The sequence below is a fragment of the Somniosus microcephalus genome, chromosome 6 (genome assembly GCF_052327205.1).
Source record: "Somniosus microcephalus isolate GS21.2 chromosome 6, FLI_Smic_1.0, whole genome shotgun sequence".
NCBI classification, from domain to species: domain Eukaryota; kingdom Metazoa; phylum Chordata; class Chondrichthyes; order Squaliformes; family Somniosidae; genus Somniosus; species Somniosus microcephalus.
Genome location: NC_140992.1, coordinates 282,412,711 through 282,437,533, shown reverse-complemented (window position 1 = coordinate 282,437,533; position 24,823 = coordinate 282,412,711). Strand labels below are relative to the sequence as shown.

At 49.0% G+C, this 24,823-nt stretch overlaps 1 protein-coding gene across 2 annotated transcripts in view; it reads left to right on the top strand.

The window, feature by feature from the left end:
• Positions 1 to 7,055: 7,055 nt before the first annotated feature.
• The window catches only part of LOC147116787 (aldo-keto reductase family 1 member B1), a 66,678-nt gene continuing 48,910 nt past the window's right edge, over positions 7,056 to 24,823 (top strand). The window contains exon 1 of one of the 2 annotated variants that reach the window (XM_085991975.1): positions 7,056 to 7,226. In XM_085991975.1, the coding sequence (XP_085848101.1) occupies positions 7,152 to 7,226 (75 nt within the window). In that variant the 5' untranslated portion in view covers positions 7,056 to 7,151. The remainder of the gene's footprint in view (positions 7,227 to 24,823) is intronic. The other variant, XM_085991973.1, reaches the window with a different exon arrangement.

Sequence of the window (24,823 nt, the reverse complement as noted above, 5' to 3'; positions counted from 1 at the left end):
CCGTGAACACACAAGGGATCCCATATCCCACATCACAGGCTTCAACTATTCCCCATACTAAAAATCAACTGTTTTTGCTTAAAAATTTAATAAAATCAAACACAACTTAATGGGTTAACCCTTCAAATATCATTATAGGCCAATGACACCTCCAGGCTGAACTCTCAGGGTATACTCCACTCTCTCCTGGTCTTTCTCACCCTGCGGGCCTTGCGTGGATGGACTAATCACGCACCCGTAAGATCAAACATATACTTAACTTACACAGTAGCCCAACAGGAAAAAACATTCAATCAGAGACAGCAAATCAATGCGCTTTTGTAAGTAATTAATTAAGTTATTACTGAAAAAGAAAGACTTGCATCTATATAGCGCCTTTCACAACCACCATACGTCTCAAAGCACTTTACAGCCAATGAAGTACTTTTTGAAGCGTGGTCACTGTTGTAATGTAGAAAACGCGGCAGCCAATTTGCGCACAGCAAGCTCCCACAAACAGCAATGTGATAATGACCAGATAATCTGTTTTGTTATGTTGGTTGAGGGATAAATATTGGGCAGGACACTGGGGATAACTCCCTTGTTCTTCTTCGAAATAGCGCCATGGGATCTTTTATGTCCACCTGAGAGCGCAGACGGGGGTCTCGGTTTAACGTCTTATCTGAAAGACGGCACCTCCGACAGTGCAGCACTCCCTCAGCACGACACTGGGAGTGTCAGCCTAGATTTTTGTGCTCAAGTCCCTGGAGTGGGACTTGAACCCACAACCTTCTGACTCAGAGGCGAATGTGCTACCCACTGAGTCACAGCTGACATAGTGCCTCAAACTAGCCACAGGTAAGGGAGCAAATTAACAAGTTAAACAGTCACTGGTATTGAACAGATAAAACTAAACCAGTTTAATTCAAAATACAATAAAATGAACATCAACAACTCGTATTTATATAGTGCCTTTAACGTAGTAAAACGTCCCAAGGCGCTGCACAGGAATATTTTAAGACAAAAAAAATTGACACCGATCCACAAGAATAAATTAGGGTAGGTGACCAAAAGCTTGGTCAAAGAGGTAGGTTTTAAGGAGCATCTTAAAGGAGGAAAGAGAGGTAGCGAGGCGAACAGGTTTAGGCAGGGAATTCCAGAGCTTAGGGCCCAGGCAACAGAAGGCACGGCCACCAAAGGTTGAATGATTATAAATAGGGATCCTCAAGAGGGCAGAATTAGAGGAGCGCAGATATCTCGGAGGGTTGTGGGGCTGGAGGAGATTACAGAGATAGGAAGGGACAAGGCCATGGAGGGATTTGAAAACAAGGATGAGAATTTTTAAATGGTGCAAATAGGTACAAATGTCAGTACTCATGCTTCAATCACTGCCACTGAGGCTTAAACTCCACACTTTCCTGCTCTTCAACCCTCCACTGCCCCTCACGGCTCAAGATCTAATCTTTAGCTAAAGGCAAGGGAAATGGATGGTACCTGTGGAACGGGAACAGTTACCAAAGTTCGCTGGCATTTAACCAGGACGAGTACTCGCCTTATCCAAGGTCGGGTGGGGAGATCTGCAGAACACAAAATGGGCCTGATGGAACACTTGAGTTTGGAGGGGGAAGGGGGAAATGGGGATAGCGAGGAGGAGACGGGGAGAGCGAGGGGAGACGGGGCGAGCGAGGGGGAGACGGGGAGAGCGGGGGGGGAGACGGGGAGAGAGAGGGGGAGACGGGGAGAGCGAGGGGGGAGACGGGGAGAGCGAGGGGGGAGACGGGGAGAGCGAGGGGGGAGACGGGGAGAGCGAGGGGGGAGACGGGGAGAGCGAGGGGGGAGACGAGGGGAGACGGGGAGAGCGAGGGGGGAGACGGGGAGAGCGAGGGGGGAGACGGGGAGAGCGAGGGGGGAGACGGGGGGAGCGAGGGGCAGACGGGGAGAGCGAGGGGGGAGACGGGGGAGCGAGGGGGGAGCGAGGGGGAGACGGGGAAGCCGGGGAGAGCGAGGGGGAGACGGGGAGAGCGGGGGGGAGACGGGGAGAGCGGGGGGGAGACGGGGAGAGCGGGGGGGAGACGGGGAGAGCGGGGGGGAGACGGGGAGAGCGGGGGGGAGACGGGGAGAGCGAGGGGGAGACGGGGAGAGCGAGGGGGAGACGGGGAGAGCGAGGGGGGAGACGGGGGAGCGAGGGGGAGACGGGGGGGAGCGAGGGGGAGACGGGGGGAGCGAGGGGGAGACGGGGAGCGAGGGGGAGACGGGGGAGCGAGGGGGAGACGGGGGAGCGAGGGGGAGACGGGGGGAGCGAGGGGGAGACGGGGGGAGCGAGGGGGAGACGGGGGGAGCGAGGGGGAGACGGGGAGAGCGAGGGGAGTCAGGGAGAGCGAGGGGGGAGACGGGGAGAGCGAGGGGAGACAGGGAGAGCGAGGGGGGAGACAGGGAGAGCGAGGGGGAGACGGGGAGATCGAGGGGGGAGACGGGGAGAGCGAGGGGGGAGACGGGGAGAGCGAGGGGGGAGACGGGGAGAGCGAGGGGGGAGACGGGGAGAGCGAGGGGGAGACGGGGAGAGCGGGGGGGAGACGGGGAGACGGGGAGAGCGGGGGGGAGACGGGGAGAGCGGGGGGGAGACGGGGAGAGCGAGGGGGAGACGGGGAGAGCGAGGGGGAGACGGGGAGAGCGAGGGGGGAGACGGGGGAGCGAGGGGGAGACGGGGGAGCGAAGGGGAGACGGGGGAGCGAGGGGGAGACGGGGGGAGCGAGGGGGAGACGGGGAGCGAGGGGGAGACGGGGGAGCGAGGGGGAGACGGGGGGAGCGAGGGGGAGACGGGGGGAGCGAGGGGGGAGACGGGGGGAGCGAGGGGGAGACGGGGAGAGCGAGGGGAGTCAGGGAGAGCGAGGGGGGAGACGGGGAGAGCGAGGGGAGACAGGGAGAGCGAGGGGGGAGACAGGGAGAGCGAGGGGGGAGACGGGGAGATCGAGGGGGGAGACGGGGAGAGCGAGGGGGGAGACGGGGAGAGCGAGGGGGGAGACGGGGAGAGCGAGGGGGGAGCCGGGGGGGAGCGAGGGGGGAGACGGGGAGAGCGAGGGGGGAGACGGGGGGAGCGAGGGGGGAGACGGGGGGAGCGAGGGGGGAGACGGGGGGAGCGAGGGGGAGACGGGGGGGAGCGAGGGGGAGACGGGGGGAGCGAGGGGGAGACGGGGGGAGCGAGGGGGGAGACGGGGGGAGCGAGGGGGAGACGGGGAGAGCGAGGGAGACAGGGAGAGCGAGGGGAGACAGGGAGAGGTCTGAAATTGGAATAACAACAGAAAATGCTGGAAAAACTCAGCAGGTCAGCAACATCCGTGGAGAGAAATTTGAGTTGACGTTTCGGGTCGAACCCTTCTTCAAAACTGGAAAGAAAAGAAAATAGATCGAAGGCAGGGCTTCGATCGGACAAAAGAAGTGAAAGAAACAAAAGAGCTAGACGAGATGGTTGAGAGACTGGAGGAAGAAAGGATGGCTGGGAGTGAAAAGGGGAATTATAGAAACAAAGGAAAGGTGCTACTATGTGGGGAGCTAAATGCAAGGACCGGATGTGAACCTGACTTCATAGACCCACAGGGCAACAACCATGTGTTTGGCCAGACCCCTTTATATGTCACACCAGCCATCGCAAATCGGAACAACCTTGATTGTGAAATAAATAAAAGCGGTAGGGAGGTAGTGCAACTCTGCCGAGCCTTAGGCCTGTACATAGTTAACGATAGGTTCAGAGGGGACTCCTTAGGGAGACTCACATATTCCTCAACTCTTGGGTCTAGTGTAGTGGATTATACAATCACTGACCTGGACCCCTGCGATATCAACGCATTCACTGTCAGGCAGCAATCCCCCCTCTCAGACCATAACCAAATAAATGTGTACCTTAAACTTTCTGCCCAAACTACAGACACAAAAAAGGAACCCAGTAAGCTCCATAAAATAAACCAGACATACAGATGGGCCCCAGACAGTGGAGATAAATTCATCACAGCACTAAATTCACCTGATCTCACAAGTAAAATATCAAAATTTAAAGAAAATCTATATGAGATCACCAGAGATGGTGTAAACATGGCCATAGATGATATAAATATGATCTTCCATGAGGCAGCTGTAAAAGCCGACCTTGTGAAACAGAAGAGGAAACGTTACAAAAGACAAAATAAAAATGAGAAATGGTTTGACCACGAATGCAAAAATGCCAGAAAAGACCTGAGAAAAATATCAAACCAAAAGCATCGCCAACCAAACAATCCAGACCTACGTATTAGATACAATGAGACCCTCAAAAGATATAAACACACCATTAGGAACAAAACACAAAATTATACCCACAAAATACTCGAAGAAATTGAAAACTCCATTAATCCAAATCAATTCTGGGATATGTGGAATAACCTGAGTACAACACAATTGCAAGCATTACCAATCCAAGATGCCGACATCTGGAGAACACATTTTGAAAACCTCTACAAAGACATCCCAATAAACGAAACAAACCCAAGTCAACATCATGTCACAGAAAAACTCCACACATTAGAAGCAACAATTAAAGACAACCAAAACCCTCTAGACTCCCCAATCACATGGAAAGAACTGGCCACAAAAACAAAATCTCTCCACCTAAAGAAAGCCTGTGGTCCAGACAACATCAAAAATGAAATGCTCAAGTTCAGCAATATGGAGATGCAGGGTGCTGTACTCAAGTTATTCAACATCATATTACGTTCAGGGTGTTTTCCCGATATCTGGTGCCAAGGACTCATCTCTCCCATATATAAAAGTGGAAACAAATCAGACCCAAATAACTACCGCGGCATCTGTGTCAACAGTTGTCTAGGGAAGTTATTCTGCAGTATTCTAAATAGTAGATTACTGGATTTTCTTAACAAACATAATATCCTTAGAAAAAATCAAATAGGCTTTCTTCCAAAACACCGCACCACCGACCATATCTATACCCTTCACACTCTCATTGAAAAACATATACACCAAACAAAAAATGGGAAAATATTCGCTTGTTTCATTGACTTCAAGAAAGTCTTTGACTCTATCTGGCACGAAGGGCTCTATTATAAACTTCTTCAGTGTGGAATAGGGGGCAAAGTCTATGACCTTATTAAATCGATGTATCTGAAAAATAAATGCGGTGTCAAAATTGGAGACAAACGCACCGGTTTCTTCACCCAGAGAAGAGGCGTCCGGCAGGGCTGCAATTTGAGCCCGACCCTGTTCAACATATACATAAATGAATTAGCAGGCATGCTGGAGCAAAGCGAGTCACCGGGTCTCTGTCTCCTGGATGGAGAAGTGAAATCCCTGTTCTATGCGGACGACCTGGTTCTGCTGTCTCCCACAGAACAGGGATTACGGCAACAACTAGACCTACTCGACAAATACTGCCAAAATTGGGCCCTAACAGTAAATCTAAAGAAAACCAACATCATGATTTTTCAAAAAAGGCCCAGGTGTCAGGAAAACAAATACCAGTTTACTCTCAGTGATACCATCATAGGACACACTATGAGCTACACTTACCTTGGTCTAACCATTACAGCATCAGGGAGCTTCAGCATAGCAGTGAATGCACTAAAAGAAAAAGCCCGAAGAGCCCTATATGCAATAAAAAGAAAATTCTACAACATCCAAATCCCAATCAAAATCTGGCTCAAAATATTTGACAGCATAATCCTGCCCATTGCGCTGTACGGTAGTGAAGTATGGGGACCGCTCAATCACCATAGCTACACTAAATGGGAAAAACACACAATAGAAGCCCTACATGCAGAATTTTGCCGAAGCATTCTTCGCACCCAAAGGAAAACACCAACAAATGCATGCAGAGCCGAACTAGGCAGATACCCACTGATAATAAACATCCAAAAACGAGCACTAAACTTCCTAAATCACCTCAAATCTAGCTCCCCAGACACCCTTCATTTTAAAGCCTTCCAGGCCCAAGAGCAAAACCCAGAAAAGAGTCCCCTGAGTCAGCTGCTACTGAAACTAAGTACTCCTACTCAGCCGGACCCTGACCAGTCCCAGACCAACACTGCCGTCCAAACACCAATCCGAGTGAACCAAATCATTAAACAAAGCAAAGAAACCTACCTGGAACATTGGAACAAAATAACCAAAAGCCAAAGCAGATTAGAATGTTACCGGGCCCTAAAAAGAGAATATAAACTGGCAGACTATCTCTCGACCATCAGAGACACAAAACAGAGACAGACCCTCACCAGGTACAGACTAAGCGACCACCAACTGGCAATTGAAAAAGGAAGATACAAGAAATCCTGGCAGCCTAGAGAGAATAGAATATGTGATCAATGTCTGGCCGGCGAGGTTGAGACAGAGATGCATTTCCTCCTAAAATGCGAAAAATTCAACACAAGAAACATATTATTTGACAAGCTCAGCCAAACAACCCCAGATTTCAAAGAATTGGATGACCTGTCAAAATTAAGATTAGTCCTGGGAGAAGGAGACAGACCATACCTTGGTGCCAAATATGTAACAACATGTCACAACCTGAGGACTGTTTAAAATTAATACTGAATGTACCCAACGATGTACAACGACTGTTTAAATTAATATTGTTTAAAGTAATATTGTATGTACCCAACGAAGGTCAAAATTGTTTGACACCTACAGAACGTTGGAAAACTGTACTTTTTGTTATGTAAGCTTTGGCAATATGGTTCCCTGTAAACTTTCATGCCAATAAAGCATTTGAATTGAATTGAATTGATATTTCATGAAAGTACTTATTTCCCTGAAAGTGCGAGTCCATAAAGCTAAAAAAAAAAGGCAACAGCATTTGGTGTTTTATGGAGTAAAGATACATGTCCACAGGGCAGAAGGGAGAGAAACACCTCACCTCACCTGGGGCCTGGGGGCGGGGCCACTGTAGAGGGGCGGGGCTACTGTAGAGGGGCGGGGCTTGTGTAGAGGGGCGGGGCTTGTGCCGGGGCGGGGCCAGTGGAGGGGCGGGGCCCGTGTAGAGGGACGGGGCTTGTGCCGGGGCGGGGCCAGTGTAGAGCGGCTTGTGTCGGGGGCGGGGCCAGTGCAGAGCGGTTTGTGTCGGGGGCGCGGTCTCCCCGTGTCCCGGATCGGGCCGCTGGGCCTCGGTCTCCGGTGTTTTGCCGCCCGGTGAGATGCGGCCGGTCTCTGCCACTCGGCGGCTCAACAGCGGCTCCCGGATCCCGCTCCTGGGGCTCGGCACCTGGCAGGTAAAGGCGTGAGCTCCGGGGTGACTGCAGCTCCCCCGTTGTACAGGGGCCCGATTCACCCAACACCCATCCGTTGTTAGTGTGAAGAATCTGATGTGAATATAAAATGTGCGCGGTGTTGAATGGAATCAGCGAATGGTTACAGCACAGAAAGAGGCCATTCGGCCCCTCGAGCCCGTGCCGGCTCAGCCAGTCCCACTCCCCGCCCTTTCCCCACAGCCCTGCTAATGTTTCTCCTTCAGGTACTTCTCCAACTCCCTGCTAAAAACCACCATTGAATCTGCCTCCACCTCCCTGTCAGGCATAGCATTCCAGATCATAACCACTCGCTGGTAAAAAGGTTTTTTCCTCATGTCGCCTTTGGTTCTTCTGCCAATCACCTTAAATCTGTGTCCTCTGGTTCTGGAACCTTCCACCAATGGGAACAGTTTATCTGCTCTGCCCAGACCCCTCATGATTTTGCCTCTCTATGATCTTCGACCTTGACTCCACTTTCCTGCCCTATCCCCACATCCCTTTATTCCCTTAATATCCAAAAATCTATCGATCTCTGTCTTGAATATACTCAACGACTGAGCCTCCACAGCCCTCTGTGGTAGAGAATTCCAAAGATTCACCACCCTCTGAGTGAAGACATTTCTCCTCATCTCAGTCCTAAATAGCCGACCCCTTATTCTGAGGCTGTGACCCCTGGTTCTAGACTCCCCAGCCAGGGGAACATCCTCCCTCTATCTACTCTGTAAGAATTTTGTATGTTTCAAAGAGATCACCTCTCATCTAAACTCTAGAGACTCTAGGGGCTTCAACTATTTACAATCTATATTAATGACTTGGATGAAGGGACTGTGTGTACTGTAGCCAAATTTGCTGATGATACAAAGGTAGGCGGGAAAGCAAGTGAGGAGGACACAGAGTCTGCAAAGAGATATAGATAGGTTAAGTGAGTGGGCAAAAATGTGGCAGATGGAGTATAATGTGGGAAAATGTGAGGTTATCCACTTTGGTAGGAAAAACAAAAAAGCAAATTATGATTTAAATGGAGAGAGGCTACATAATGCTGCGGTACAGAGGGATCTGGGGTCCTTGTACATGAAAGACAAAAAGTTAGCATGCAGGTACAGCAAGTAATTAGGGAGGCAAATGGAGTGTTGGCCCTTATTGCAAGGTGGATGGAGTATAAAAGCTGCGTCAACTGTACAGGGCGCTGGTGAGACCACACCTGGAGTACTGCGTGTAGTTTTGGTCTCCTTATTTAAGGAGGGATATACTTGCATTGGAAGCAATTCAGAGAAGGTTCACTAGGTTAATTCCTGAGATGAAGCGGTTGTCTTATGAAGAAAGGTTGAGCACATTGGGCCTATACTCATTGGAGTTTAGAAGAATGAGAGGTGATCTTATTGAAACATATAAGATTCTGAGAGGGCTCGACAGGGTAGATGCAGGGAGAATGTTTCCCTTCGCGGGGATATCTAGAACTAGGGGACACAGTTTCAGGGTAAGGGGTCGCCCATTTAAAACGGAGATGAGGAGGAATTTCTTCTCTGAGGGTCATGAATTTTTAGAATTCTCTACCCCAGAGAGCTGTGGAGACGGAGTCATTGAATATACTCAAGGCGGAGATCGACATATATTTGAGCTACAGGGGAGTCGAGGGTTATGGGGAGCGGGCAGGAAAGTGGTGTTGAGGCTACGGACACAGCAATGGCACACCCAGCCCAGTCGACCCTGCAAAGTCCTCCTCACCAACATCTGGGTACTTGTGCCAAAATTGGGAGAGCTGTCCCACAGACTAGTCAATCAACAGCCTGACATAGTCATACTCACAGAATCATACCTTTCAGCCAATGTCCCAAACTCCTCCATTACCATCCCTGGGTATGTCCTGTCCCACCGGCAGGACAGACCCACCAGGGGTGGCGGCACAGTGGTATACAGTCAGGCAGGAGTGGCCCTGGGAGTCCTCAACATTCACTCTGGACCCCATGAAGTCTCATGGTTTCAGGTTAAGCGTGGACAAGGAAACCTCCTGCTGATTACCACCTACCGCCCTGTACTCCTCCATGTTGAACACCACTTGGAAGAAGCACAGAGTACCAAGGGCACAGAATGCACTCTGGCTGGGGGACTTTTTTTTATTCGTTTATGGGACGTGGGCGTCGCTGGCAAGGTCAGCATTTATTGCCCATCCCTAATTGCCCTCGAGAAGGTGCTGATGAGCCGCCGCCTTGAACTGCTGCAGTCCATGTGGTGGAAGTAGTCCCACAGTGCTATTAGGTAGGGAGTTCCAGGATTTTGACCCAGAGACAATGAATGATCGGCGATATACTTCTAAGTCAGGATGGTGTGTGACTTGGAGGGGAACGTGGAGGTGGTGCTGTTCCCATGGGCCTGCTGCCTTGTCCTTCTACGTAGCCGTGGTCTCGGGTTTGGGAGGTGCTGCAGTGCATCTTGTAGATGGCACACACTGCAGCCACGGTATGCCGGTGGTGGAGGGAGTGAATGTTTAAGGTGGTGGATGGGATGCCAATCAAGCGGGCTGCTTTGTCCTGGATGGTGTTGAGCTTCTTGTGTTGTTGGAGCTGCACTCATCCAGGCAAGTGGAGAGTATTCCAGCACACTCCTTACTTGTGCCTTGCAGATGGTGGAAAGGCTTTGGGGAGTCAGGAGGTGAGACACTCACCACAGAATACCTAGCCTCTGACCTGCTCTTGTAGCCACAGTATTTATGTGGCTGGTCCAGTTAAGTTTCTGGTCAATGGCGACCCTCAGGATGTTGATGGTGGGGGATTCGGCAATGGTAATGCTGTTGAATGTCATGGGGAGGTGGTTAGACTCTCGCTTGTTGGAGATTGTCATTGACTGGGACTTCTGTGGCGTGAATGTTACCTGTCACTTATCAGCCCAAACCTGAACGTCGTCCAGGCCTTGTTGCATGCAGGCATGGACTGCTTTATTATCTGAGGAGTTGTGAATGGCGCTGAACACTGTGCAGTCATCAGCGAATATCCCCATTTGTGACCTTTTGTTGGAGGGAAGAAACATAGAAACATAGTGTTGAGTCTGTGTGTCCCAGTTATGCTTATTATAAATCACTGGACACAGACAACAAGAATAACTTTAACAGGTCTTTACTATTCGGAGGTCAGGGCTGAACTGCCCAGCAAATCACTACACAACGTTTATATACCGGTGTGGTCACCACCGGTATTACAGTATACAGCAGCCAAGAGAAAGTAGTACATCTCTTAAGGTGGAACAGGTTACATACACCACACATAGAAGATAGGAGCAGGAGTAGGCCATTCAGTCCCTCGAGCCTGCTCCGCCATTTAATGAGATCATGGCTGATCATCCAAACTCAGTACCCTGTCCCTGATTTCTCCCCATGTCCCTTGATCCCTTTAGCCTTAAGAAATTTATCTAACTCCTTCTTGAATATATTTAATGAATTGGCCTCAACTGCCTTTTGTGGTAGAGAATTCCACAGGTTCACCACTCTGGGTGAAGAAATTCCTCCTCATCTCTGTCCTAAATGGATTACCCCTTATCTTTAGACTGTGACCCCTGGTTCTGGACTCTCCCGCCATCGGGAACATCCTTCCTGCACCTAGTCTGTCTAGTCCTGTTAGAATTTTATAAGTTTCAATGAGATCCCCTCTCATTCTTCTAAACTCCAGCGAGTACAAGCCCAATCGACCCAATTTCTCCTCGTACGTCATTCCTGCCATCCCAGGTATCAGTCTGGTGAATCTTCGCTGCACTCCCTCCATGGCAAGAACATCCTTCCTCAGATAAGGCGGATGTTCCTCCCTCTCATTAGACCCTATGTTCCCCGACATTTCTGGGAGGTTATTTGTGTCCTCCTTTGTGAAGACAGAACCAAAGTATGTATTTAGTTAGTCAGACATTTCTTTGTTCCCCATTATAAATTCCCCTGATTCTGACTGCAAAGGACCTACGCTTGACTTCACCAATCTTTTTATCTTCACATATCTATAGAAGCTTTTACAGTCAGTTTTTAATCTTCCCTGAAAGCTTACTCTCATACTCTATTTTCCCCCCTCTTAATTAATCCCTCTGTCCTCCTTTGCTGAATCCTAAACTGCTCCCAATCCTCAGGTTTGCTGCTTTTTCTGGCCAATTTATATGTCCTCTGCTTGGATCTTATGCTATCCCTAATTTCCCTTGTTAGCCACGGTTTCGCCACCTTTTTTGTTTTATTTTTATGCCAGACAGGGATGAACAAATTCTGTAGTTCATCCATGCGATATTTAAATGTTTGCCATTGCCTGTCCACCGTCAACCCTTTAAGTAACGTTCCCCAATCCATCCTAGCCAACTTGCGCCTCATACCATCATAGTTTCCTTTATTTATATTCAGGACCATGGTCTCTGAGTCAACTACTTGATTCTCCATCGTAATGAAGAATTCTACCATATTTTGATCGCTCCTCCCCAAGGGGCCTCACACAACAAGATTGCTAATCAATCCTTTCTCATTATATAATACCCAGTCTAAGATGGCCTGATCTCTAGTTGGTTCCTCGACATATTGGTCCAGGAAACCATCCCATATACACTCCAGGAATTCCTCCTCCACAGTATTGTTACTAATTTGGTTAGCCCAATCTATATGCAGATTAAAGTCACCCATGATAACTGCTTATTGCACGTGTCTCTAATTTCCTGTTTAATGCCATCCCCAACCTCAGCATTACTGTTTGGGGGTCTGTATACAACTCCCACTAACATTTTATGCCCCTTGGTATTTCTCAGCTCTACCCATACAGATTCCACATCATCAGAGCTAATATCCTTCCTTGCTATTGTGTTAATCTCTTTAACCAGCAATGCTACCCCACCTCTTTTTCCTTTTTGCCTATCTTTCCTGAATATTGAATACCCCTGGATGTTGAATTCCCAGCCTTGGTCACCCTGGAGCCATGTCTCCGTAATCTCAATTATATCGTATCCGTTTACATCTATTTGCGCAGCTAATTCATCCACCTTTATTACGAATGCTCCTCGCATTAAGACACAAAGCCTTCAGGATTGTTTTGTTAACACTCTTAATCCTTTTAGAATTATTATTTACTGCGGCCCTGTTTGATTTACACACTTGATTTCTCTGCCTTTCACGTTTGCTTTTCTCCTTCCTGTCTTTTGCTTCTAATCTTGCTTCCCTTTCCTCTGTCTCGCTGCACAGGTTCCCAACCCCCTGCCATTTTAGTTTAAACCCTCCCCAACAGCACTAGCAAACACTCCCCCTAGGACATCTGTCCCGGTCCTGCCCAGATGCAAACCGTCCAGTTTGTACTGGTCCCACCTCCCCCAGAACCGGTTCCAATATCCCAGGAATTTGAATCCCTCCCCCTTGCACCATTCCTCCAGCCACGTATTCATCTGAAATATCCTTCTATTTGTACTGTGCCTAGCATGTGGCACTGGTAGCAATCCTGAGATTACTACCTTTGAGGTCCTATTTTTTAATTTACCTCCTAACTCCCTATATTCAGCTTTTAGGACCTAATCCCGTTTTTTACCTATATGCAGTACGACAGCTGGCTGTTCACCCTCCCCCTCCAGAATGCCCTGCAGCCGCTCCGAGACGTCCTTGACCCTTGCACCAGGGAGGCAACATACCATCCTGGAGTCTCGTTTGCGGCCGCAGAAATGCCTATCTATTCCCCTTAAAATAGAATCCCCTATCACTATAGCTTTTCCGCTCTTTTTCCTCCTGTCCTGTGCAGCAGAACCACCCATGGTGCCAGGAAGTTGGCTACTGCTGCCTTCCCCCGATAAGCCATCTCCCCCAACAATATCCAAAGCAGTATATCTGTTTGAGAGGGGGATGGTCACAGGGGACCCCTGCACTACCTGCCTGCGCCTACTATTCTGCCTGGCGGTCACCCATTCCCTTCCTGCCTGTGCAGCCTTTACCTGCGGTGTGACCAACTCCCTAAACGTGCTATCCACGATGTCCTCAGCATCGCGAATGCTCCAGTATGTATCCATTCGCAGCTCCAGCGCTGCAATGTGGTCTGCCAGTAGCTGCAGCTGGATACACTTACCGCACACATGGTTGTCAGGGGCACAGGAAGTGTCCCTGATTTCCCACATAGTGCAGCAGGAGCATGCCACGGGGCCGAGCTGTGCTGCCATGACTTACCCTTTAATTAATTCAGATTAAATTAAATCAAATCAATACCACTAATTACACTACAATTAAATGATATACTCAAGGGCCCTTGTTTACTAGCACTCCCCGCTACACAACAGAGACCCTAGAAACTATAAACCACAAAAATTAAGTTTGGAAAAAAGCGAAAAAGAGAGAAATACTTACCTGCTTTCTGGTGACGTCACACTTCGATTACTTTTTACTCCCGCTCCTTAAATCCTCAGTCTCTGCACTCAGTCTTCACCCAGGGCCGTGCTCGCTGCTGCCGCCGGTGAGTCATTGATGAAGCAGCTGAAGATGGTTGGGCCTAGGACACTAGCCTGAGGAGCTCCTGCAGTGATGTCCTGGGGCTGTGATGATTGACCTTCAACCACCACTATCGTCCTTTGTGCTAGGTATGACTCCAGCCAGTGGAGCGTTTTCCCCCTGATTCCCATTGACTTCAGTTTTACTAGGGCTCCTTGATGCCACACTCAGTGAAATGCTGCCTTGATGTCAAGGGCAGTCACTCTCACCTCACCTCTGGAATTCAGCTCCTTTTCCATGTTTGGACCAAGGCTGTAATGACGTCAGGAGCTGAGTGGTCTTGTCGGAACCTAAACTGGGCATCAGTGAGCAGGTTATTGGTGAGTAAGTGCTGCTTGATAGCACTGTCGATGACACCTTCCATCACTTTGCTGATGATTGAGAGTAGACTGATGGGGCGTTAATTGGCCGGGTTGGATTTGTCCCTCTTTTTGTGGACAGGACATACCTGGGCAGTTTTCCACATCGTCGGATAGATGCCAGTGTTGCAGCTGTACTGGAACAGCTTAGTTAGAAGCGCGGCTAGTTCTGGAGCACAAGTCTTCAGCACAATAGCCGGAATTTTGTCAGGGCCCATAGCCTTTGCTGTATCCAGTGCGCTCAGCTATTTCTTGATATCACGTGGAGTGAATCGAATTGGCTGAAGACTGGCTTCTGTGATGGTGGGGACCTCGGGAGTAGGCCGATATGGATCGTCCACTTAGCACTTCTGGCTGAAGATGGTTGCAAACACTTCAGCCTTCTCTATTGCACTCACATGCTGGGCTCCACCATCATTGAGGATGGGGATATTCATGGAGCCTCCTCCTCCCGTTAGTTGTTTAATGGTCCACCACCATTCACGACTGGATGTGGCAGGACTGCAGAGCTTTGACCTAGCCCATTGATTGTGGATTCCTTAGCCCTGTCTATAGCATTCTGCTTTTGCTTTTTAACATGCATGTAGTCCTGTGTTGCAGCTTCCCCAGGTTGGCACCTCATTTTTAGGTATGCCTGGTGCTGCTCCTGGCATGCTCTTCTACATTCCTTATTGAACCAGGGTTGGTCCCCTGGCTTGATGGTAATGGTAGAGTGAGGGATATGCCAGGACATGAGGTTACAGATTGTGGTGGAGTACAATTCTGCTGCTGCTGATGGCCCACAGTGCCTCATGGATGCCCAGTTTTCAGCTGCTACATCTGTTCTGAATCTATCCCATTTAGTACGGTGTTAGTGCCACACAACAAGATGGAGGGTGTCCTCAGCGTGAAGACGGGACTTCGTCTCCACATTGACTGTGCGGTGGTCACTACTACCCATACTGTCATGGACAGATGCATCTGCGACCGGTAGATTGGTGAAGAAGAGGCCAAGTAGGTTTGTCCCTTGTGTTGGTTCTCTCACCACCTGTCGCAGGCCCAGATTGGCAGCTATGTCCTTCAGGACTCGGTCAGTAGTGGTGCTACTGAGCCACTCTTGGTGATGGACATTGAAGTCTCATGGCTTCAGGTCAAGCATGGGCAAGGAAACCTCCTGCTGATTACCACCTACCGCCCTCCCTCAGCTGATGAATCAGTCCTCCTCCGTGTTGGAAGAATGTACTCTGGGTGGGGGACTTTCATTACAGCCTTGGTCCAAACATGGACAAAGGAGCTGAATTCCAGAAGTGAGGTGAAAGTGACTGCCCTTGACATCAAGGCAGCATTTCACTGAGTGTAGCATCAAGGAGCCCTAGTAAAGCTGAAGTCAGTGGGAATTAGGGGGAAAACTCCACAGGCTGGAGTCATACCTAGCACAAAGGAAGATGGTTGTGGTGGTTGAAGGTCAATCATCACAGCCCCAGGACATCGCTGCAGGAGTTCCTCGGCACTGTCCTAAGCCCAACCATCTTCAACTGTTACATCAATGACCTTCCCTCCAACATAAGGTCAGAAATGGGGATGTTCGCTGATGACTGCACAGCATTCAGTGTCATTCACAACTCCTCAGATAATGAAGCAGTCAATGCTCGCATGCAACAAGACCTGGACGACGTTCAGGCTTGGGCAGGTAACATTCGCGCCACAGAAGTGCCAAGTAATGACTAGCTCCAACAAGTGAGAGTCTAACCACCACCCCTTGACATTCAACGGCATTACCATCGCTGAATCCCCCACCATCAACATCCTGGGGATCACCATTGACCAGAAACTTAACTGAAACAGCCACATAGATACTGTGGCAACAAGAGCAGTCAGAGGCTAGGTATTCTGCGGTGAGTGTCTCACCACCTGACTTCCCAAAGCCTTTCCACCATCTACAAGGCACAAGTAAGGAGTGTGATGGAATACTCTCCACTTGCCTGGATGAGTGCAGCTCCAACAACACTCAAGAAGCTCGACACCATCCAGGACAAAGCAGCCCGCTTGATTGGCACCCCATCCACCACCTTAAACATTCACTCCCTCCATCACCGGCGTACCGTGGCTGCAGTGTGTACCATCTACAAGATGCACTGCAGCAACTCGCCAAGGCTTCTTCGGCAGCACCTCCCAAAACCGCAACCTCTTCCACCTAGAAGAACAAGGGCAGCAGGCACGTGGGAACACCTCCAAGTCTCTCACCATCCTGACTTAGAAGTATATTGCCGATCCTTCATCGTCGCTAGGTGAAAATCCTGGAACACCCTACCCGACTGCAGCGGTTCAAGAAGGCGGCTCACCATTAGCTTCTCAAGGGCAATTAAGGATGGGCAATAAATGCTGGCCTTGCCAGCGATGCCCACATCTCATTAATGAATTTTAAAAAAGGACAATCCCCCCATCCCAGGAATCAGTCTGGTGAACCTTTGTTGCACTCCCTCTATGGCAAGTATATGCTTCCTTGGGTAAGGAGACCAAAACTGTGCACACTACTCCAGGTGTGGTCTCACCAGGGCCCTATATAATTGCAGTAAGACGTCTTTACTCTTATACTCAAATCCGCTTGTAATAAAGGCCAACATACCATTTGAACACCTTTATCAGATCTTCTCTCAACCTTCTATGCTCTAAGGAGAACAACCCCAACTTCTCTAGTCTATCCATGTAACTGATGTCCCTCATCCCTGGAATCATTCTCGTAAATCTTTTCTGCACCCTCTCTAAGGCCTTCACATCCTTCCTAAAGTGCGGTGCCCGGAATTGGACACAATACTCCAGTTGAGGCCGAACCAGTGTTTTGTAAAGGTTCATCATAATTTCCTTGCTTTTGTACTCTATGGCCTAGAAATTCAGTGGCCTGCGCCACCAGTTTGCGCCCAAAGAGGGCACTCAGTGGCTTTTGCGCCACTGGCCACACCTACCGCGATATTTAGCGGGGCGCTAATGGCGGCGTTAGCCTGTAGCGCTGCGCCGCCACCGATGACGTCATCGGTGTGCGCAGCGCCCCGCTATCGCCCCGATGGCCATATTTGGTCGCGCCCGCCTCTTCAGCGCCGGCCGCAAATAGCGACCGGTACACAGGGGCCTACCTGTGGCGGTAGTGGCGCTAGTTAAGGTGGAGGTGCGGCCGGCCGCTTTTTCGGCGCCCGCCTGCCCGCACCTCCATCCCCGGCCTCCTACACCCCGCCCCCCCCCCCCCCCCCCCGCGGCATTGCTGGCTGTTTCCCGAGAGCCCGGCACTTCTCCTTGGTGCTGGGCTCATTTGCCGGCACTCGCGAGCGGGGATCGCGCTGTTGCAGGCACCTCCCCCTTAACAGTGGGAGGAAGGCCTGCAGTACCGCAGCCTGCCGTGCCGCAGCGTGTGGCGCTGCGGCCCTTAGCGTGCCGATATTCTGTTTCAGCGCCCCAAGTTTCGGCGCGGGAAGCCTCGTTTAACGGCCCGCTTCCATTTGGGGCGCAGAAACTGAATATCCGGATGGCGCAAGTGGCTCCGCACGCAGCGGTAATTCCGGTGCCCAGGTGAGCTTGGCGCCCCAAACTGAATTTTTAGCCCTATGTCTCTATTTATGAAGCCCAGTATCCCGTATGCTTTTTTAGCCACTTTCTCAACCTGCCCTGCCAATTTCAACAATTTGTGCACATATATCCCCAGGTCCCTCTGTTCATGCACCCCCTTTAGAATTGTACCCTGTAGATTATATTGCCTCTCCTCGATCTTCCTACCAAAATGTATCACTTCGCACTTTTCTGCGTTAAATTTCATCTGCCACGTGTCCGCCCATTCCACCAGCCTGTCTATGTCTTCCTGAAGTCTATCACTCTCCTCACTGTTCACTATACCCCCAAGTTTTGTGTCATCTGCAAATTTTGAAATTATGCACTGTACACCTAAGTCCAAGTCATTAATATATATCAAGAAAAGCAGTGGTCCTAATAGTGACACCTGGGGAACACCACTCTCCTATACCTTTCTCCAGTCCGATAAACAACCGTTCGCCACTACTCTCTGTTTCCTGTCATTTAGCCAATTTTGTATCCATGCTGCCACTGTCCCTTTTATCCCATGGGCTTCAGCTTTGTTGGCAAGCCTATTATGTGACACTTCTCAAACACCTTTTGGAAGTCCATGTACACCACGTCAACCGCATTGCCCTCATCAACCCTCTCTGTTACCTCATCAAAAAAGTCGGACAAGTTGAGTTGATGATTTAAATTGCCTTTGTTCCAATGTATTGACTATTTGTCCAGTGTGTCCCTGTTGATTAGATTCAGTCCCCGACAATGATTTAGCAGATGGGCGGCACATTCCTAAATGTGCTTTTGTCTGCAGATCCTGGGCTGAAGTTGCTGTTGGTTTTGTAGGGCACCAGGTCAAGGCAGTGGGCCGGGAAGTGAGGCATGAAGCAGGAATCTAACATTCACAGTCGGGGTGAGTGCCCTGTTGCTGTTTGATGAGGAAAAAGTCAATGTTTACTGTGACTGTTGCAACAAGTCAGTGTCCCAACAGGAGTGGAAAGGGCTTCACACATGGAACCGTCAGTGGAAACTTACCGTAGGCAATCACAGGCGATCCATGCTCAAAACAATCCACTCAATGCTTTCAACATAACAAAATCCTTACTGTATTGACAGATATGTACCCTGCCTTTATACACACATATATACACCTCATAATTTAATCGTTGGAGTCCAGGTATCATTCTGGTAAACCTATGCTGCACTCCCTCCCAAGGCCAGTATATCCTTCCTATGATGTGGTGCTCAGAACTGAACACTGTACTCCAGGTGTGGTCTAACCAGGGCTTTGTATAGTTATACCGTAACTTCTACCCCCTTGTATTCTAGTCCTCGATATAAAGGCCAGCATTCCATTAGTCCTTTTGATTATTTTCTGTACCTGTCCATGACATTTTAATGATCTATGGATACCCTAAGTCTCTTTGGACCTCCACCGTTTCTAGCTTTTGACTATTTAGAAAGAACTCTGTTCTATCCTTTTTAGGTCCAAAGTGGATGACCTCACACTTGCCAATATTGAAATTCATTTGCCACAGTTTTGCCAATTCACTTAATCTATTAATATCTCTGTAATTTTATGTTTCCATCTATACTGCTTACAATGCCACCTATCTTTGCGTCATTGGCAAACTTGGATACGTGGCTCTGTATAGAATCATAGAATGATTACAGCACAGAAGGAGGCCATTCAGTCCATCGAGCCCTTGCTGGCTCGCTGCAAGAGCACTTCAGCTAGTCCCACTCCCCCGTCCTTTCCCCAGAGCCCTGCAAATTCTTTTCCTTCAGGGACTTACCCAATTCCCTTTTGAAAACCACCATTGAATCTTCCTCCGTCACCCTTTCAGGCAGTGAATTCCAGATCTTAACCACTCGCTGTGTAAAAAAGTTTTTCCTCATGTTGCTTTTGGTTCTTCTGCCAATCACCTTAAATTCACTGGTTCTCGACCCATCTGCCAATGGGAACAGTTTCTCTCTATCTACTCTGTCTAGACCCCTCAAATCTCCTCTCAACCTTCTCTGCTCTAAGGAGAACAACCCCAGCTTCTCCAGTCTATCCACGTAACTGAAGTCCCTCATCCCTGGAACCATTCTTGTAAATCTTTTCTGCACCCTCTCTAAGGCCTTCACATCCTCCCTAAAGTGTGGTGCCCAGAATTGGACACAATACTCCAGTTGAAGCCGAACCAGTGTTTTATAAAGATTCATCATAACTTCCTTGATTTTGTACTCTATGCCTCTGTTTTTGAAGCCCAGGATCCCATATGCTTTTTAACCGCTTTCTCAACCGGCCCTGCCACCTTCAACGATTTGTGTCTCTGTCCATGCACCCCCTTCAGGATTGTATCCTTAGTTTATATTGCCTCTCCTCGTTCTTCCTACCAAAATGTATCACTTCGCACTTTTCTATGTTAAATTTCATCTGCCACATGTCCGCCCATTCCACCAGCCTGTCTATGTCCTCACTGTTCACTATACTTCCAAGACCTGAGCAGGAACGGAGGCAGCAGCAGCAGCATAAAGGGAGAGGTGGAGAAGGCCCAGGACAGAGTGCGGACCTGAGCAGGAGCAGAGGCAGCATAAAGGGAGAGGTGGAGAAGGCCCAGGACAGAGGGCGGACCTGAGCGGGAGCGGAGGCAGCATAAAGGGAGAGGTGGAGAAGGCTCAGGACAGAGTGCGGACCTGAGCAGGAGCGGAGGCAGCATAAAGGGAGCTGAGCAGCAATTCATAAATAACACAAGGAGTGATGTCACAGGACAGCTGGTAACTGATTGGTTGGTAAAGGTCACACTGATTTTTTTCTCTTCAAGTTAGGGGCCAGGGTTAACTAGCTTGTTAGGAATAAAGCAGGAGCTTGGAGATTAGTACATAAGAAGCAGGAGTAGACCAATCGGCCCCTCGAGCCTGCTCCGCCATTCAATAAGATCATGGCTGATCCAATCTTATCCTCAACACCACTTTCCCGCTCTCTCCCCATACCTCTTGACTCCCTTGTAGTTCAATGTCTGTCAATCTCCGCCTTGAATATATTCACTGACTCCGCCTCCACAGCCCTCCGGGGTAGAGAATTCCAGAGATTCACGACCCTCTGAGAGAAGAAATTCCTTCTCATCTCCGTCTTAAACAGGCGACCCCTTCTTCTGAAACTATGCCCCCTAGTTCTAGATTACAGAGAAGGTTCACTCGGTTGATTCCTGGGATGAAGGCGTTGACGTATGATGAAAGGTTGAGCAGGTTGGGCCTATACTCATTGGAGTTTATAAAAATGGGAGGTGATCTTATTGAAACACTGAGAGGATGTTTCCCCTCGTGGGGGAATCTAGAACTAGGGGGCATAGTTTCAATTTATATTCACGATTTAGACTTTGGAATCAAAAACACAATTTCTAAATTTGCGGATGACACCAAATTGGGGGCGATAGTCAATACTGAGGAGGACTACAACAAATTACAGGAGGACATTAATAACAACAACAACTTGTATTTATATAGTGCCTTTAACGTAAAATGTCCCAAGGGGCTGCACAGCAGTATTACAAGACATTTGACACCGAGCCACATAAGGAGAAATTAGGGCAGGTGACCAAAAGCTTGGTCAAAGAGGTAGGTTTTAAGGAGCATCTTAAAGGAGGAAAGAGAGGTAGTGAGGCGGACAGGTTTAGGCAGGGAATTCCAGAGCTTAGGGCCTAGGCAACAGGAGGCACGGCCACCAATGGTTGAGCAATTATAATCAGGGATGCTGAAGAGGGCAGAATTGGAGGAGCGCAGATATCTGTGGGTGTGGGGGGGGCGGTTGTGGGACTGAAGGAGATTACAGAGATATGGAGGGGCAAGGTCATGGGGGGATTTGAAAACAAGGATGAATATTTTGAAATCGAGGCGCTACTTAACCGGGAGCCAATGTAGGTTAGCGCGCATGGGTGATGGGCGAACGGGACTTGGTGCGAGTTAGGACACGGTTTTGGATGACCTCAAGTTTACGTAGGGTGGAATGTGGGAGGCCAGCCAGGAGTGCGTTGGAATAGCCAAGTCTAGAGGTAACAAAGGCATGGATGAGGGTTTCAGCAGCGGATAAGCTGAGGCAAAGGCAGAGGCAGGCGATGTTATGGTGGTGGAGAACAGTGTAAACTTGCAGAATGGGCATATAATTGGCAAATGCAGTTCAGCACAGATAAATGTGAGGTATCACATTTTGGTAGGAAGAATAGGGAGGTCACTTATTACTTGGAGGGTGTGAGTCTAGGTGGGGTAGAGGAACAAAGGGATCTCGGAGTACAAATACACAAATCACTAAAAGTTGCGACACAGGTTAGCAAGGCCATAAAAAGGCAAACCAAGCACTTGGGTTTATTTCTAGAGGGATAGAATTGAAAAGTAGGGAAGTTATGCTAAACCTGTATCGAACCTTGGTTAGACCACACTTGGAGTACTGCGTACAGTTTCGGTCGCCATATAAAAAGGATATAGAGGCACTGGAGAGGGTGCAGAGAAGATTTACAAGGATGATACCAGAAATGCGAGGGTTTTCCTATCCGGAAAGGATGAACAGGCTGGGTCTCTTTTCTCTTTGAAAAAAGAAGGCTGAGGGGTGACCTAATAGAGGTCTTTAAAATTATGAAAGGTTTTGATCGAGTGGATACAGAGAGAATGTTTCCACTTGTGGGGAAGAGCATAACTAGAGGCCATCAATATAAGATAGTCACCCAGAAATCCAATAGGGAATTCAGAAGAAACTTCTTTACCCAGAGAGTGGTGAGAATGTGGAACTCGCTACCACAAGGAGTGGTTGAAGCGAATAGTACAGATACATTTAAGGGGAGGCTAGACACACATATGAGGGAGAAGGGAATCGAGGGTTATGCTGATAGATTTAGATGAGGAAAGACGGGAGGAGGCTTGAGTGGAGCATAAACGCCAGCATGGACTGGTTGGGCCGAATGGCCTGTTTCTGTGCCGTATATCCCACGTAATCCTATGGAATGCACATCCTGTGCCATGTGGGAACTCCAGGACGCTTCCTGTGTCCTGGACAACCACGTGTGCAGGCAGTGTCGTCAGCTGGAGGTGCTCGAGCTCTGGGTTTCAGAGCTTGAACAGCAGCTGGCGTCACTGCGTTGCATCCGCAAGGCTGAGAACTTCGTGGATAGCACGTTTTAGGAGGTGCTCACCGCGCAGCTAAGGATTGTGCAGGCAGAGAGGGAATGGGTAACCGCCATACAGAAGAGGAGGACCAGGCAGGTAGTGCAGGAGTCCCTGGAGTGCATCTCGCTCTCCAACCAGTATTCTGTTCTGAGTACTGGTGAGGGTGATGGTTCCTCTGGGGAGTACAGCCAGAGCCAAGTCCATGGCACCATGGGTGGCTCAGCTGTACAGGGAGGGTGGAGGAAGATAGGGTAAGCAATAGTGGTAGGGCATTCGATAGTTAGCAGAGCAGGCAGGTGTTTCTGCAGCCGTAGACTTGATTCCAAGATGGTATGTTGCCTCCTTGGTGCCAGGGTTAAGGATATCACCGAGCGGCTGCAGAACATTCTGAGGGGGGAGGGTGAACAGCCAGAGGTCATGGTCCATATCGGTGTCAACGACATAGGTAGAAAGAGGGTGAGGTCCTGCAGGCAGATTTCAGGGAGCTAGGAAAGAGATTAAAAAGCAGGACCTCCAAGGTAGTAATCTCTGGATTACTCCCGGTGCCACTAGTGAGTATAGAAATAGGAGGATAGAACAGATGAATGTGTGGCTGGCGAGATGGTGCAGGAGGGAGGGCTTCAGATTCCTGGGGCATTGGGACCGGTTCTGGGGGAGATGGGACCTGTACAGGCCGGATGGGTTGCACCTCCGCAGAGCCGGAGGGTTTAAACTAATTTGGCAGGGGTTGGGCACCAGGATGTAGCATTAGAAAGAAGAAACAAAGTGCACAAAGAATTGGGAGAGACGGATAGTACTAAAATAAGAAATAGTAAGGTATTAGGTGGGGTCAGACAAAGAGAACACAGGATGGTCTAAGATAGGTTTACAGGGCATGTATGTGAACGCACGAAGCGTAGTAAACAAGGTTGATGATCTGCAGGCACAAATAGCCACATGGGAATATGATGTTGTGGCAATAATGGAGACCTGGCTCAAAAAAGGGCAGGTTTGGGTATTAAATATTCCTGGATATAAGGTGTTCAGGAAAGATAGGAGGTGGTGTGGCAGTATTGGTTAAGGAGAATGTTACAGTGCTGGAGAGAGAGGATGTCCTGGAGGGGTCAAGGACAGAATCTGTATGGCTAGAGTTAAGAAATAATAGAGGTGCCATTACACTACTAGGTGTATTCTATAGACCACCAAATAGTGAGGAAAAATGTGGAGGAGCAAATTTTCAGAGAAATTACAGAGAGACGCAAGAACTATAGAGAAGTGATAATGGGGGAATTCAACTATCCTAATATAGACTGGGATAGTAATAGTGTAAAGGGCAGAGAAGGGGAAGAATTTCTGAAGTGTGTTCAGGAGAACTTTCTTGATCAGTATGTTTCCGGCCCAATGAGGAAGGAGGCATTGCTGGATCTGGTTCTGGGGAATTTGGTAGGGCAAGTGTCAGTAGGTGAACATTTAGGGAACAGTGATCATAGTATCATAAGGTTTAGATTAGCTATGGAAAAGGACGGGGAGCAATCAGGAGTAAAATTACTTAATTGGAGGAAGGCCAATTTTAGTGGGATGAGAACAGATCTGGCCTGGCTAAATTGGAATCAAAGATTGGCAGGCAAAACTGTAATGAAACAATGGACTGCCTTTAAAGAGGAAATAGTTCGGGTACAGTCGAAGTACATTCCCACTAGCGGGAAAGGTAGGGCAACTAAAGTCACAGCTCCCTGGATGATGAAAGAGATAGAGAGTAAGATGAAACAGAAAAAGAGCGCGTATGATAGATGTCAGGTCGAGAATATATCCGAGAATCAGGCTAAAGTAGATAAGTCACCAAGACTGGATGCGATGCATTCTAGGAGGGAAGTGAAGGAAGAAATCGCGGAGATACTGGCCATAATCTTCCGATCTTCCTTAGAAACGGGAGTGGTGCCAAAGGACTGGAGAATTGCAAAAAGGGTGTGAAGATAAACCCAGCAACTACAGGCCAGTTAGTTTAACCTTAGTAGTGGGGAAGCTTTTAGAAACTATAATCAGGGACAAAATTAGTGTGGATTAATTAAGGGAAGCCAGCACGGATTATGAAA